This window comes from Harmonia axyridis, chromosome 4, assembly GCF_914767665.1.
Source record: "Harmonia axyridis chromosome 4, icHarAxyr1.1, whole genome shotgun sequence".
Lineage (NCBI taxonomy): Eukaryota > Metazoa > Arthropoda > Insecta > Coleoptera > Coccinellidae > Harmonia > Harmonia axyridis.
The window spans coordinates 35,579,217-35,592,997 of NC_059504.1; the positions used below are offsets into that span (position 1 = coordinate 35,579,217).

Sequence of the window (13,781 nt, forward strand, 5' to 3'; positions counted from 1 at the left end):
AAAATTTCCTTTATTCAGGCTTTCTTCTGATTCATCGTGTCCTCTTTGAGCCATTTTCAGGAGAATAAAAGAATTTGTGCCAAAGTTTTAAAATAGTGCTGAAAATTTGACTGACAAAAATTTTATAACGGACAATATTCCATCGAAGCTTGTGGATCAGATTCTAGTAAAGAGGTCCCAAATTTCTACCCTCTGTGAGAAATTCCATCGAGAATTTGAAAATTGAACATGAGAAACATAAATTGTAAATCTACGACCTAGAAACCTGAAAAACTGTTTACCAGAGTAGTAGGCGAAAGGTCAGGTGAAAAACCTACTAGAGCCTGGTTAAAAAGCCTGGAATTTTCCAGCTCTGTTAAACAATCCAGCTGTAAAAACCTCAGCATTAAATTATTTTATATTGAAAACAATTGAAGCCTTGAATTCATCAAATGTGTGCTTATCATATTATTGAACACTTTATAATACTAAGAAACTGTATATATTTCAATTGTTATAAACTTAACTTCTAATTGCCACAAAAAGAATATTTCAAACATGTAATTTAAACTTGTAACACTTTAGTCAGAACTCAGAAGACTCAGTATTCTCATCGAATTCAGATTCTGCCTAATGCTGAAATTAGTAATAATACTAATAATAAAAAACCTTATTCAAATTGGACTTCTTCTTTTTTTCCTCGTTTTCTAGGACATGGTCCTGTTTTGTAGCAACTCCTTGGTCTCTCTTGGGAGGCTGAGTTCCAGCTTTCGTACAATCTCTTCGGTGGTCTCTCGTGTTTGGTACACATTCCTTTACAATTTTGGCTATCCGATCTTCAGCCATCCTATCTAAATGATCTCTCCAGCCTCTCCTTCAATTGAGACTAATATACAATATGACGTTTGAGTCATTGGAAAAAAATTGGAAAAAATTTATACAGACTGAGCATAATCACGTGTGTTGCTTCAATTATACATGAACACAATCTATACGTCATTTGGAAATACCTTTATAATTTGAAAAAAAAAAAAAAAAATCACAGAGATCACATGTATAATCTTGCATCTAATTCAGATGAACATAATCTATATATTATTTTCTGGATTTTTAGCGTAATTATGTTCATAGAAATGAATTGAATGTATATGTTGTTTCAATACTATTATCTTATTTGTAACGAACTCACATAGGCGACAATTATATCTTTTCGAATGAACTGAATATATATGTTTATTGAGATTTCCTTTCAAAGTTGTAACATAATCACACAGCTGACACTTATGAAATGAATCTATATGACGTTTGAGATTATTTTTCTGAGTTGCAGCATAATCACAAAGGTGGCACTTATGTTCTTTCAAATTCAAATGGAATGAATCTATATGACGTTTGAGACTATTTTTCTGAGTTGAAGCATAATCACACAGGTGACACTTATGTTTTTTCAAATTGAAATGAAATGAATCTATATGACGTTTGAGACTACTTTTAACAGTTGCAGCATAATCACACAGGTGACACTTATGTTCTTTCAAATTTAAATGAAATGAATCTATATGACGTTTCAGACTACTTTTAAGAGTTGCAGCATAATCACACAGGTGACACTTATGTTCTTTCAAATTTAAATGAACAGCATCTATATGAAATTTGAGACTATTTTCCTGAGTTGCAGCATAATCACACAGGTGACACTTATGTTTCTTCAAATTCAAATGAACAGCATCTATATGATTTCTCATATTCACTTTCAAATATGCACCATAATCACAAAGGTGACACTTATATTTCTTCAAATTCAAATGAACAGCATCTATATGATATTTGAGGCTATTCTTCTGAGTTGCAGCATAATCACAAAGGTGGCACTTATGTTCTTTCAAATTCAAATGAACACCATCTATATGAAGTTTGAGACTATTTTTCTGAGTTGCAGCATAATCACACAGGTGACACTTATATTCCTTCAAATTCAAATGAACACCATCTATATGTTGTTTGAGTTTCACTTTCTCATGTGTAGCATAATCACACAGGTGACACTTATATTCCTTCAAATTCAAATGAACACCATCTATATGTTGTTTGAGTTTCACTTTCTCATGTGTAGCATAATCACACAGGTGACACTTATGTTGCTTCCTATTTGAATGAGAAGATTCTTCACAAAATTGAGATAATTCTTTTGTTTTTGAAGAATCATCAAGAAAGTCATTGTGTTTGGCTGATTGTCTCAAGTCATTTTCATTAACATATTCTAAGTAAACTGTCCTCTCATGAATTCCATTTTCATCAATGAATTGTTCGGAAATATTAACATCTTCAATTTTTTCTGAACAAAACTTGATGCGCTCTTCGAACTCGGTGCACCCTACAGTTCTGAAACAAATAAAATAGTGATCATAATAATATCATTGTATTCAATTATGATATTGATTTTTATTAATTTTGCGGCCGCGCAATCTGAATTCAACCTTGTCAGATATTGCTAAATTCGTATCGCAACATACACTCCAGTACAAAAAAATGTCTCATATAACGTTACACTCAATGTTGTATTTGGGATGAAAAACAATAAAAATATTAGGGAACTTTAACATACTCTTTATTATATTTGACAAAAACTTAATTCTACTTCTTCATATCCATGGTGATGAGATATTCCCCACATGCTTCAATATTGCTCTGCAGAATGTATTTGTTTCTCAGAACTTTATATTGAATATAATGCACGAAAAAAACGGACATATTCAACGAATAGATTGTTTCGAGATTAGGGCTGGAAATCATGAATGAATGATTTGAATATTCATTGAATGATTATTCGAATAATTACATTTTGCATTATTCAATGAATATTCACTGAATAGTCGAGTGTTCACTGAATAGTCGAATAATCAATGACTACTTTTCTATTCATGAATAATCAGTTAATAGTTTAGTATTCACTGATTAGTGAATTAGTGATTCAGTAAATAGTTGAGTATTCACTGATTATTCAGTGAGTAACGAATATTCATAAATATCCAACTAAGATATTTATGAATATTCGTTACTATTCATAAATATTCAATGGTGATGAGTAGTTAGTTGAGTAATTAATCATTTGTGAATTTAAGAATGAAAGTTTGAATGATCACTTAACCTACTATTCAGGAATAATTAGAACAAGGTTTTGTAATCTACTATGGACAAGTCGTTTTATTAATATTGAAATTACATAATTGAAATTGATAGATACAATTGAATTGAAATTTTTCATTTAATAGTAGAAACTGGTATTCACCCAAAGGAACATGAATAGAATTGTGATTTTATCAACGAAAAAATATGAAAATATAAGATTCTAACATATGAATTTAGCAATAAGAGTTATAATAAATATATTAGATTCACATTCTAATAATGGGTGTTTTTTTTTCTAGGTATATAACTTGTTGGCATTACTGTTCAAGATGGCGACCTCTTTAACAGCTGTCAAGTGATTTATTCTCAGTTTGGTTTGGCAATTCATCATGAATAGACTCACGCCTGAACAACGCTTGCAAATAGTGCAATTTTATTTCGAAAATAATGGTTCTGTGCGGAATACGTATCGCGCACTACGTCCATTTTATTTTGTTTAGCGATGAAGCGCACTTCTGGTTGAATGGCTACGTTAACAAACAAAACTGCCGCATTTGGAGTGAAGCTAATCCTCAAGTGTATGTCGAAACACCGTTACATCCAGAAAAACTGACTGTTTGGTGCGCTTCATGGGCTGGTGGAATCATTGGTCCATACTTCTTCAAAAACGATGATGGCCAGAACATTACAGTGAATGGTGATCGGTATAGAGCCATGATTACTAACTTTTTCATTCCTGAATTGAACAACCATGATGTCCAGGAGCTGTGGTTCCAACAAGACGGTGCAACATGTCACACAGCTCGTGCCACAATCGATTTATTGAAAGACACGTTTGGTGACCGCCTAATTTCACGTTTTGAACCTGTGAATTGGCCTCCAAGATCTTGTGTTAAATACGCCACTGGATTATTATTATAAGTTTATTCTACGCAGAATTCTGATTCAGACGTTGTTTTTAGCTCAGCATTATTTCTAATAACTTCGGAGATAAAGGAGGGGTCCGAAAAGTATCAATTTCCAAAATTACCCTGTATCTCTTGAACGGAAACAGTTATGCAAAATCTGATTAGACCAACTTGTGTTTCACGAAAATGTAGGACAGAAACGTGAAAACCGCAAGGCTCTATCTTATATAACGAGCGAGAAACCTGGCTGTCTTATCCAAAATGGGATGCACTGTACACACATCAAGAATACACGAAGTGTATTCTTGACGGATTTGTTCTCACAATCCGCTTGATCATTCTTTTTGTACCTGGAGACTAAGATGTCTAAAAACATGGTGTATGCTCCTCAAATTTTGAATGCAAGGACATTCGACCAAATTGAAAATATTAGTTTTAGTTCGTGATTTTATTTGGATACATTAATTAAAACCCGATACTGACCAATCAAAAGCGATGTGTAACCGAGTAAGATCGAGCAAAGTCGTGAAACAAAAAAGAAACGTTTACTGGAATGAATTCAAATATTTAAAATAGAGAGAGAGAGTTTATTGGTATTTCAATTACAAGAATTGCTTCCATAAATCATAACTATAATGCAAGATATACATATATAGGTACATAATGGCACAAAACTCATAAATAATAAATAACAAGAATCTTAATTTGTTGATAGCGCTACCTACCGTTGACATAACGAAGCTTAACTAATATTCTCAAAATTGGCAAAACAAAAGCTAATCAGTCCATACCTCCATACACCTGGTTTATAGACATCTTACTGGAGACCTGTAATGGGTCTATGTAGATCGTTTTGTCCCAGCGAAGGTTTTACTTCGTCTATTCAAGGATCTATTGTATTTTGTACGTTGTCATGTAATAAAAATAATTTCTGCATTTACCAAACGACAATTTGATTATAAAAATATGACAATGTTTTCGGTAAAACCAAAGTAGTCCCGACTTTCCAAGAATAACGAATGTTTTTACATTTATGCATCAGATAATAGCAAAATGTGTTCAGTATTACCTGTTCGTTAAATTAATCTGTTAAATATTTATGAATTTTTTTGATAGATATCAACGAAGATCTAATCCAATATCGGAGGCTAGATTTTTTGAGCGGAATATTCGAATAAGTATTAACTGAATAATCATTGAATATTTACTTAATATTCATTGAATAAAAAGTTATAATATCATAAGAGAATAGAAAATATTTGATTATACACCGAGTCACGATAACGCAACTCGAGTGGTCTTTCGCGAAATACGTCGAGTAAAGAGGTTCGTATAATAAAAATATAAATAAAATTTTTAATTTCTTATTTATTAATAGAACTAGAATCGTAGCGCTGCTTTTTGAAAAATTCAATGACATTTCACTGAGCTTGTCTTTTTTTTTTTCTTTGGCGAACGTCCAATTACGTTACTGTGGAAATGATCGCAATATAATCAAGCATGAATATTTGTTTGAATGAATTATTCGAATAAATTTAAGAATGAATATTCGAATACAAAAAGGCGAAAAAGTCCCAGCCCTAATCGAGAGGCTGAAGTGCTGCCAGTCCGTGCACTATTCGTTCACGTCTAGTATGAAACCATTTGCCAATGGTACAATTCTTGTTAGATATTATTGCTACTATGTTTAAGATATTGAAACTTTAATGTACAGTTAATTGTTATTTCCATTACTTGGTGAATGAATATGAATTTGAATGCTCCTCTTTTTGCAAATGAAAAATCACTGCATTTTAAATTGAAAAAAAGATTCAACACCTCCATTACCATAAACCATAAAAAAGTTAAACATTCACCAGCTATAAAATACCTGGGAAATCCATTTGATCAACAAAACAAGCCTGAAAAAACTATCAATAGAGCTTAACATTTCAATTGTCTAACATACATATAAGGACCAAGGTATTGATATGAAAATGATAACAAAAATCTACAAAACAATATGTAGGACAATAACTGAATATGGTCATCCTCTTTATGTAAAGATAACAGAAGTGGCAGAAATATCATCACATACGACTATTACAAAGTTAATAAACCTGAGAAACCTCCTCCATAAAACATCCTATAATCTGCTCTACTCTTCTCAAGTAAACATTCGCTTGTTAATTGTGAAATTCTAAGATTTCAATTACTTTTATTCAAAATAGTAAATCATTGTGTTTAATTGTCGAAACACCAGTATTAATTCAAAACTTAGTTTTTTCCAAATACCGGCTGATGTTAACAGGTGAGTAACATTATTGTACAAAGTCTTTTATTTATTTATTGCAGACTTTTCTTGTGATGTTTTAGTGATACCACAGTTAACTATTGAAATGATAATCTGTAGGCACTTGATAATGGTAAAATAGGTAAAAATAAATATACTAACCATTGGTACATGAATTTTAAATATACTGAAAAAATGACTTCCAAAGCCATTCTCCTTATTAAAAATCTTAAGATATCTACGAAAATTCTGATATACATTTGAATTCCCGCTCAAATGAATGAAGATACCAAAGACTTCCTCCTGCGCTGGGAGGAATGCACGAATTCTCGATTGGAACAAAATTTCAGTTCATTTTATCGAGAGTGTTACTACTGTGTGTTTCTATACTGTGGTTTATATGATACTAGCTTAGAACATATTCTATACTCTAAGGATACTAGTAACAGATCATAGAAATTAATTACCGTTTTAGAGATATAGAGCAAAGGTGATGTTTCTTAAATGTCTTCAGAAAGAACCCTAGAACTCCAGAACGAATCAAGATATCTATGATTTGTTTTCTGATATCTTATTATTTCGAAAAAGGAGCTCGGGGGTCCTTGTAGATTTTTTCTCTTTTAGAAAGACCCCTAGAACTAATCAAGATATCTATGATATGTTTTCTGATATCTTATTATTTCGAAAAAAGAGCTCGGGGGTATTATAGTTTTCGAGATGCTTTCAGTGAGCATCGAATTTGGGACATCTTCGACTTGACTTTTTGAGACCAACATCAATTCCGCTAGGTATTCCTCACCAAGCCGAGATATTGTGTTTCTAATATGGTATTGGAGTGCCGAAAAAAACTCAATGAGATAGGCAAGAATAACAAGGTCATTTTAGTCTGGGTTCCTGGTCACTCAGGAATTAGAGGGAATGAAGAGGCCAACACACTTGCCAGAAAAGGAGCACAAATTCCTTCCAGGTTCCAGGCCGATGGGCCTGAAATCTTTCTGTGGTATGGGAAGATGTACCTACAAGAAAGAGTTTCAGGAGAAGAAAAAACCGAAAGAGGAACACTCTGGCGGAATCTTCCTGGTTTGGATCATTCCAAAAAGTTTCTTCGAAACTTTGACACTGCGAGATCCATGAAATAATAATAATAATTTATTCAATCCCTTTCGACATATACATAGGTAGGGGCACCTCAAAAATATCTGGATCTTAGCAAGAATATACTACACCTCCTCACAGAATTCCTCACAGGGCATTGTCGCCTTGAGAAACAACTCATGAGAATGGGCAGATATTGGAGTTCATTAGAACTCTGGAACTGGAAGGCGAGCTGTAGATCACATTATGGCAAATTTCGCAAATTCATGACAAAATTTTCAAGATGGGATATTTCATTCGTTCTGATTTGATTCACGCCGTATGTGGTACCTATATCTCACGATTTTCGTACCTATCTGATTGCCTTCAACCACGGTCATCCCATATCTGAAAGGGTGATTTGAAAAAGTGAGAAGAATTGATAATAGAGATGATTTGAGAAGAGCATTCCACACAAAAAACTCTGTCAGGGCTAACCTAACGAAAGTGAAACCAACGAAGATCAAATAACTAAAAATTGCATATATGAAATAACATGCAAGTGCGGCAGAACTTACATTGGGGAGACCAAACCCCCTCCTGAACATAAGAGTCAAAGAGCACCAAAAACTAGCTCGACTGGGGAAAACAGATAAATCCAGGCTAGTCCAACATTGGGATAAAGACCATAGAATAAAATGGGATCAAGCTTTCATAATATCAAAGGAAGGATCATCGAAACGGAGGAAATTTAAAAAAGCAGCTATGATTCCGAATCTAATTAGTATGCAGTCTCTAGAGATCAAGGAAGTCTGGGCGCCAATCATAAGATCCAATCTGAGGAAGTTGAGCCCTGTTCAGGTTGGAGCAACTGATAACAGTGATAACCCCTCGACACCATCAAATTAGAAAGGAGTCGGAACTCGAACAAAAACTGCGGATCCTGAAAATTCGACTATTGCGCATCCCAACTGTGCATACCGGGAGTAAGGTGTAGCTTATATTAAGCTCAATGCGTATAGATTACTACCTGCTTTAGAAAGACCAGTGGTGAGAGTAAATATGCCTTAATCCCACTTAGGTATATCATTGCAATAAGTATCATATTCATATCATTGCGTAAAGGCAGCAAAGCCAAAAAAACCTTGTTTATAGATAAACAATTACTGTAGGAGCTATCAAATAATACTGGAGCCAAAAACATTGCATATTGGTATTATGTATATGTGGGATCTGAATTCTTAACCAACCCAACTGAATGACTACTGACTTGACGATACGAAAACTACACGATCGATCTTAAAACGGTGGACCATGCAGTTTTATGGATATAGGGAGACGTTAGGGGAAGAGGTACTTGAGACTTAATACTGAGACTGGAGTACGATACAGACGAACGAGGGTGGCATTCGACGTTACAGATTAGACGGAAAAATATAAAATAATTCTACGTGAGAGATGAGACGCATATGGTTCGACGTAAAAGAGTAGACCCAGCTTTAGATAGACGGACCTACTCGAATAATTAGATGATTAACAATTAGACGAAATAAAATAACTTCGATAGAGGAAAGTTCAGTGGCTGTACATTCAATGACGTTGAGATTGTACGAAGTGTAAATAAACAATAGTTAAGTACTGGCGGCCTTTACACAGGGTGGCCACTTTTTAAATGGGATTGTATTGGTAACTTTTAAACCATAAGAGTTAGAAGGTCGGTCAAATCGAGAAAAAGTTGCATTCATAAAAGCATTGTCAAGCAGTTTAAACAAATCGAGATTATCAGGGCCGGTTTTTGAGATATCATAAGAAAAGTAAATTTTGTCATTTTAATTTTTCTTTTTTTCCCACTTTATTTCAAATATTATCAAAAAATCTTACAGGAATTTTTTATTCGACACTAAATTATCCTCAATTTGACTTAACCAAATTTCGTATCCAACGTTTCGTACTCTCTGGGCCACCCTCAACCTCATTTTTTTTCAATACGGACCGGCATATTTTATGACAATTTTCGAAATAAGTTTTAACGCCGAATTAAACGATATATCATAAAATGTCATTCAAAGTTGATTTTCAGGTGATTTGACCCTTATCCAAATATCTTTGGGTTTGACCGACCTTCTAACTCTTATGGTTTAAAAGTTACCAATACAATCCCATTGAAAAAGTGGCCACTCTGTATAACCCCTAGACCAGTGATTCCCAAAGTGGTCCAGGTGGACCCCTGGGGGTCCACAGGGTACTCGTAGGGGGACCGGGGTGTTGTGAAGAATAAATGGGGGTCCACAAGTGGTTTATGGGAGTCTACGAGAAGTCTTCTGGGTTCGATAGTAAATAACATCCTCAAATTGTTAATATCCAATTTTATAATGTTAATACAAAATATTCAACGTTTTCAAGTAATACCTACTTGGAATTTGCATAATGGACGAAAATGTTATCCGTGTTTATTTATTTAATGAATTTATTTTACTAGCCTTTTCTTGGTTTTTTCAAGCCATTCTCCAACTAGAAAAAGGTTGTAGACACCTATAAATATTGCGGGGGTTCACCGAAACCAGTTAAGCTATGGAAGGGGTCCACGAAAAAAAAGTTTGGGAACCACTGCCCTAGACGAACAATATAAAAACCCTACATATATTTATAATGCCAATAAACTCTGTTGAATTAATTTGAATTGAACGGATTACAACCGAGCTGACATGGCTTCAAATCCCGATACCCTCATACCAACTCTAAAAAAGTATGATGCGTACAAGTCCAGACAGACATATTTTGACAAAGGGTTCTTCTCAGAACCAAACAATCGTCCTTCTTAGGACCACCACACTGAAGACGACAGGCGAATGCTTGCCGAACTACATAGATGATGGAAAGAGGCCAAACAACTATCTAACAAAGTCTATCATCAATATCAAGACAACCAATGGTAATCATTTCCTCATAATTAAGAGTTGTTTTCTCCAAATTTCTGTGAAGGAGCTCCTTGACTTCTCTGGCCAATCTTAGGATTAAAAATCAATTTGATCTGATTACTAAAGAATAGTCATGAATTTCATTCCAATTGAGACTTCTCAAGAGATTATTTGTTCCAACCAAATTCGTATTGTTATCTTAAAACAATTATGGTTACTCTTCCTCTTCTAACAATGAATCTTCTAAGCGTTAAAATAAAACTTTCAGTTGATAACGAAACAACAAGTTCCAAATTGACCCCTTGGTACATTGCATATGTATTCAACACTATCCAAGCCAGAAATAATGGGTCCAACAAGATCAATTCAAGTAATTTCAAAAGCAGATGCTGTTCTAATTTTCTTTCTCGGAGGTGCATAAGGCATTGACATTTCTATTGGTTTGCTCACAAATCGCTTGCAAATAATACTTTGACCTTTAACTCCTTCACGGTTTTTCTACCTCGTAGAATCCAGCACTTTTTCCTTAAACTGTTCGAACATCTGCATAACTGTTCAGATAGTGTTGCTGAAAAATGAGTTATTCCACTAATTTGTAATTGGATAGTGAAAGTATTGGTTGAAAATCGAGTAAATGAAGTCAACAAATTTTACTACAACACAACAATGGAATCATGAGCCAGGCAACCTGAACCCAGCTCATATTGTATCTAGGTCACAATAATTCAAAAACAAAACTTACAAGAACTAAAAAAGTCAAAGAATTTTCAGTGACAAGACATTAATTCTATTTTTGATGAGATATCCATAACACTCAGTTTTCAATATTAATAGATACTTTACTCAAACAAATTTCCCTCTTGTTTGAGAGTATTTATAAGAATTTTTCCTACAACTGCTATGGAAAGTAACGTATTCTTCATAGCTCACTCAATTTCAAAACTATGAATTGCTCATACTGTGAGAAATATTATTCCACACGGCACTTTGTCCACACCTTGCTTGGTACCAATGAAATTGGATACTGAGTGAAAACCAACATGGATTTGTCAAGGGCAAATCGACAAATACTGCTATTTTCCAGTTCATCAAAAAAATCGTGGAAACAATGGAGGAGAAAATTAACATATTTGGACTCTTTTTAGATCTCTCAAAGGCATACGACAGTGTAGCTCATGAAGTATTGTTGGAAATAATGGAGCAATATGGAATAAGAGGACAGATATCGAAATGGTTTAGGTCTTACCAAACACACCGAGAACAGAGGGTATTGATAGTAGAAAATAGGAAAGAAGTAAACTACATAAAACAGGGTATACCACAAGGAAGTATATTGGGATACATTCTATTCTTATTGTATATTAATGATCTAACAGGCATAACTGATACGGGACAACTAATGGTATTGTTTGCAGATGATTCAAATTTGTTGCTCTGGGATGAAAACTTTCAAAAGTTGTTGACCAACGAAGCAAATACTTTCGTCAAGATGGAACAGTGGTTACAATCTCGTAAATTCAAATTTAATGCAGACAAGACCAGCATAATGTGCTTCAGAACTCATCATTCAAGGCAGAGTACACCAGAGGAAATTAAAATCAAAGAATCAAACTTTAAGCTACAGAAAACAACTAAATTCTTAGGAATAACACTTGATGAACACCTAACATGGAAAGAACATATAGAAACTCTAAATAACAACCTTAATTCAGTATGCTATTCCATCAGGATATTATCCAAATACCTAAGCAAGACGTCATTGAAAACAGTATATTTTGCCAACTTTGAGTCGAGAATGAGATATGGAATAATTTTTTATGGATCTAATAGGAACATCAACATCTTCACAACTCAGAAGAAGGTCCTGAGGATTATATTCGGTCTCAAATATAAAGAATCTTGTAGAGGTTTATTCAGAAATATTAAAATCCTCACAATTTATGCAGTGTACATCCAGGAATGCTTAAATTTTTTTTTTCCAAAATGAACAACTTTTCATTATTAATGTTGATTCAAGCAGAAACGAAAGTAAAAATCCACATTATTTATATTCTAAACACCACCTCACAATGACTGAGAAAAACTGCCATTATTCTTGTTTAATTATATTCAATAGATTGCCTTTGCACATACGTAAAGAAAAAAAATTCAAAAAAGCAATATATGAAATGTTAATTAACTTAGAACCCTATGATATGAATGAATTCATTAACATGTAGCTCATACATTGTATATCTGTATTGACACTATTTCTTCTTGCTATTGTTGTAGTACCCAGAAATAAAGATATGTATATATTCTATTCTATTCTCACTCGTGTGTGGACACATGTCCACACTCGTAACAAAAGTTGGACTTTTCCCACTTGTCGCACAATATACCATTTTTCTGAAGTGAAAAATATCAATATAGAAAAAAAATCTAAATGATATTTCAAGTTAAGATCCTAATGGTTCATAATTAATTATTTGGATATTGATTGCAAGTGTCTCTTGATGAAATATCCTTGTTCTATTCAATGACCAATGTTAAAGTATACTGTAAACTTTGGTTTACAGAATTTTCATTTGCATTCAATGCTGCTTAAATTAAATTAAATTAAAAATGTTGTAATTTTATGAAACTAAAATGACTCTTTCAAATTCATATTTATTTTTCAAGCTGAAACCTTTTCCATCCTGATAATCACAGGCTCCTAACAAAATGCAAAATGAATAATTTCTAATGTACAACAATGTTGTTAGGTAACTAACAAAATTGAAACACAGAAATTTTGCATTTTGAAAGACTAAATGGACCCAGTAGATATTGGGCCCATTTAGTGCCGACCCATCTTTTTATTAAACTATAGCAGTGAAGTTGAGAGAGTGGTACAATGGCAACAATTGCCAATTGTTTAGATCTGCAGTATCTAGAATAGGCATAGCTTTGATGATAGCCAAACTTCGACAAAGAAGAAGTGAAGTCATAATGAGCTCCAAGAGAATAATAACTTTCCATGTTAATTAACTGTATGATGTAGGCATTTATTGTGAAGGATTTCAATCAATTTTTACTACGCATTAGTTTCAGTTAGGTCTTCATTTTCCATAATTCAAAATCACTATTTTATCATGCATTACATTCTCCACTTCAAAGGAATTGCAGTATACTTTCTCCATTTAAATTTAATCACATCAGGTGCTTCTTCAATTGAAGAAAATATGTTTTGTATTTCTAAAATATATACAATGAGGTACTTACTCATCTTTTTCATTTCTTTTCACTTTCATTTTAATATTATTATACATGTTATGTGTTTATAGGTTCGAAGAACATTAGTAAACACTGTAGACTTTTTATATTATCCAATCTGTGAGTGGTGTATCCATAGATAAGTAGATAGGTGTATCTCCCTGAAAAACTTTCAGACAAAACGACAGATTTTTCCATGATTTTGAGATGTCATTTTTGACATATATCTGTCATATTCATAAATGTTATGAATCTGTGCACCCGGTC

At 33.4% G+C, this 13,781-nt stretch overlaps 1 protein-coding gene across 1 annotated transcript; it reads right to left on the reverse strand.

The window, feature by feature from the left end:
* Window positions 1-371: 371 nt before the first annotated feature.
* LOC123679315 (zinc finger protein 64-like) lies at window positions 372-13,682 on the reverse strand. The gene is made up of 2 exons (XM_045616858.1): window positions 13,524-13,682; window positions 372-2,361 (listed from the first exon to the last, which is right to left on the reverse strand). The coding sequence occupies exons 1-2, from the start codon at window positions 13,568-13,570 to the stop codon at window positions 1,068-1,070; spliced, it is 1,341 nt and encodes a 446-aa protein (XP_045472814.1). The 5' UTR covers window positions 13,571-13,682; the 3' UTR covers window positions 372-1,067.
* Between the last annotated feature and the right edge of the window lie 99 nt (window positions 13,683-13,781).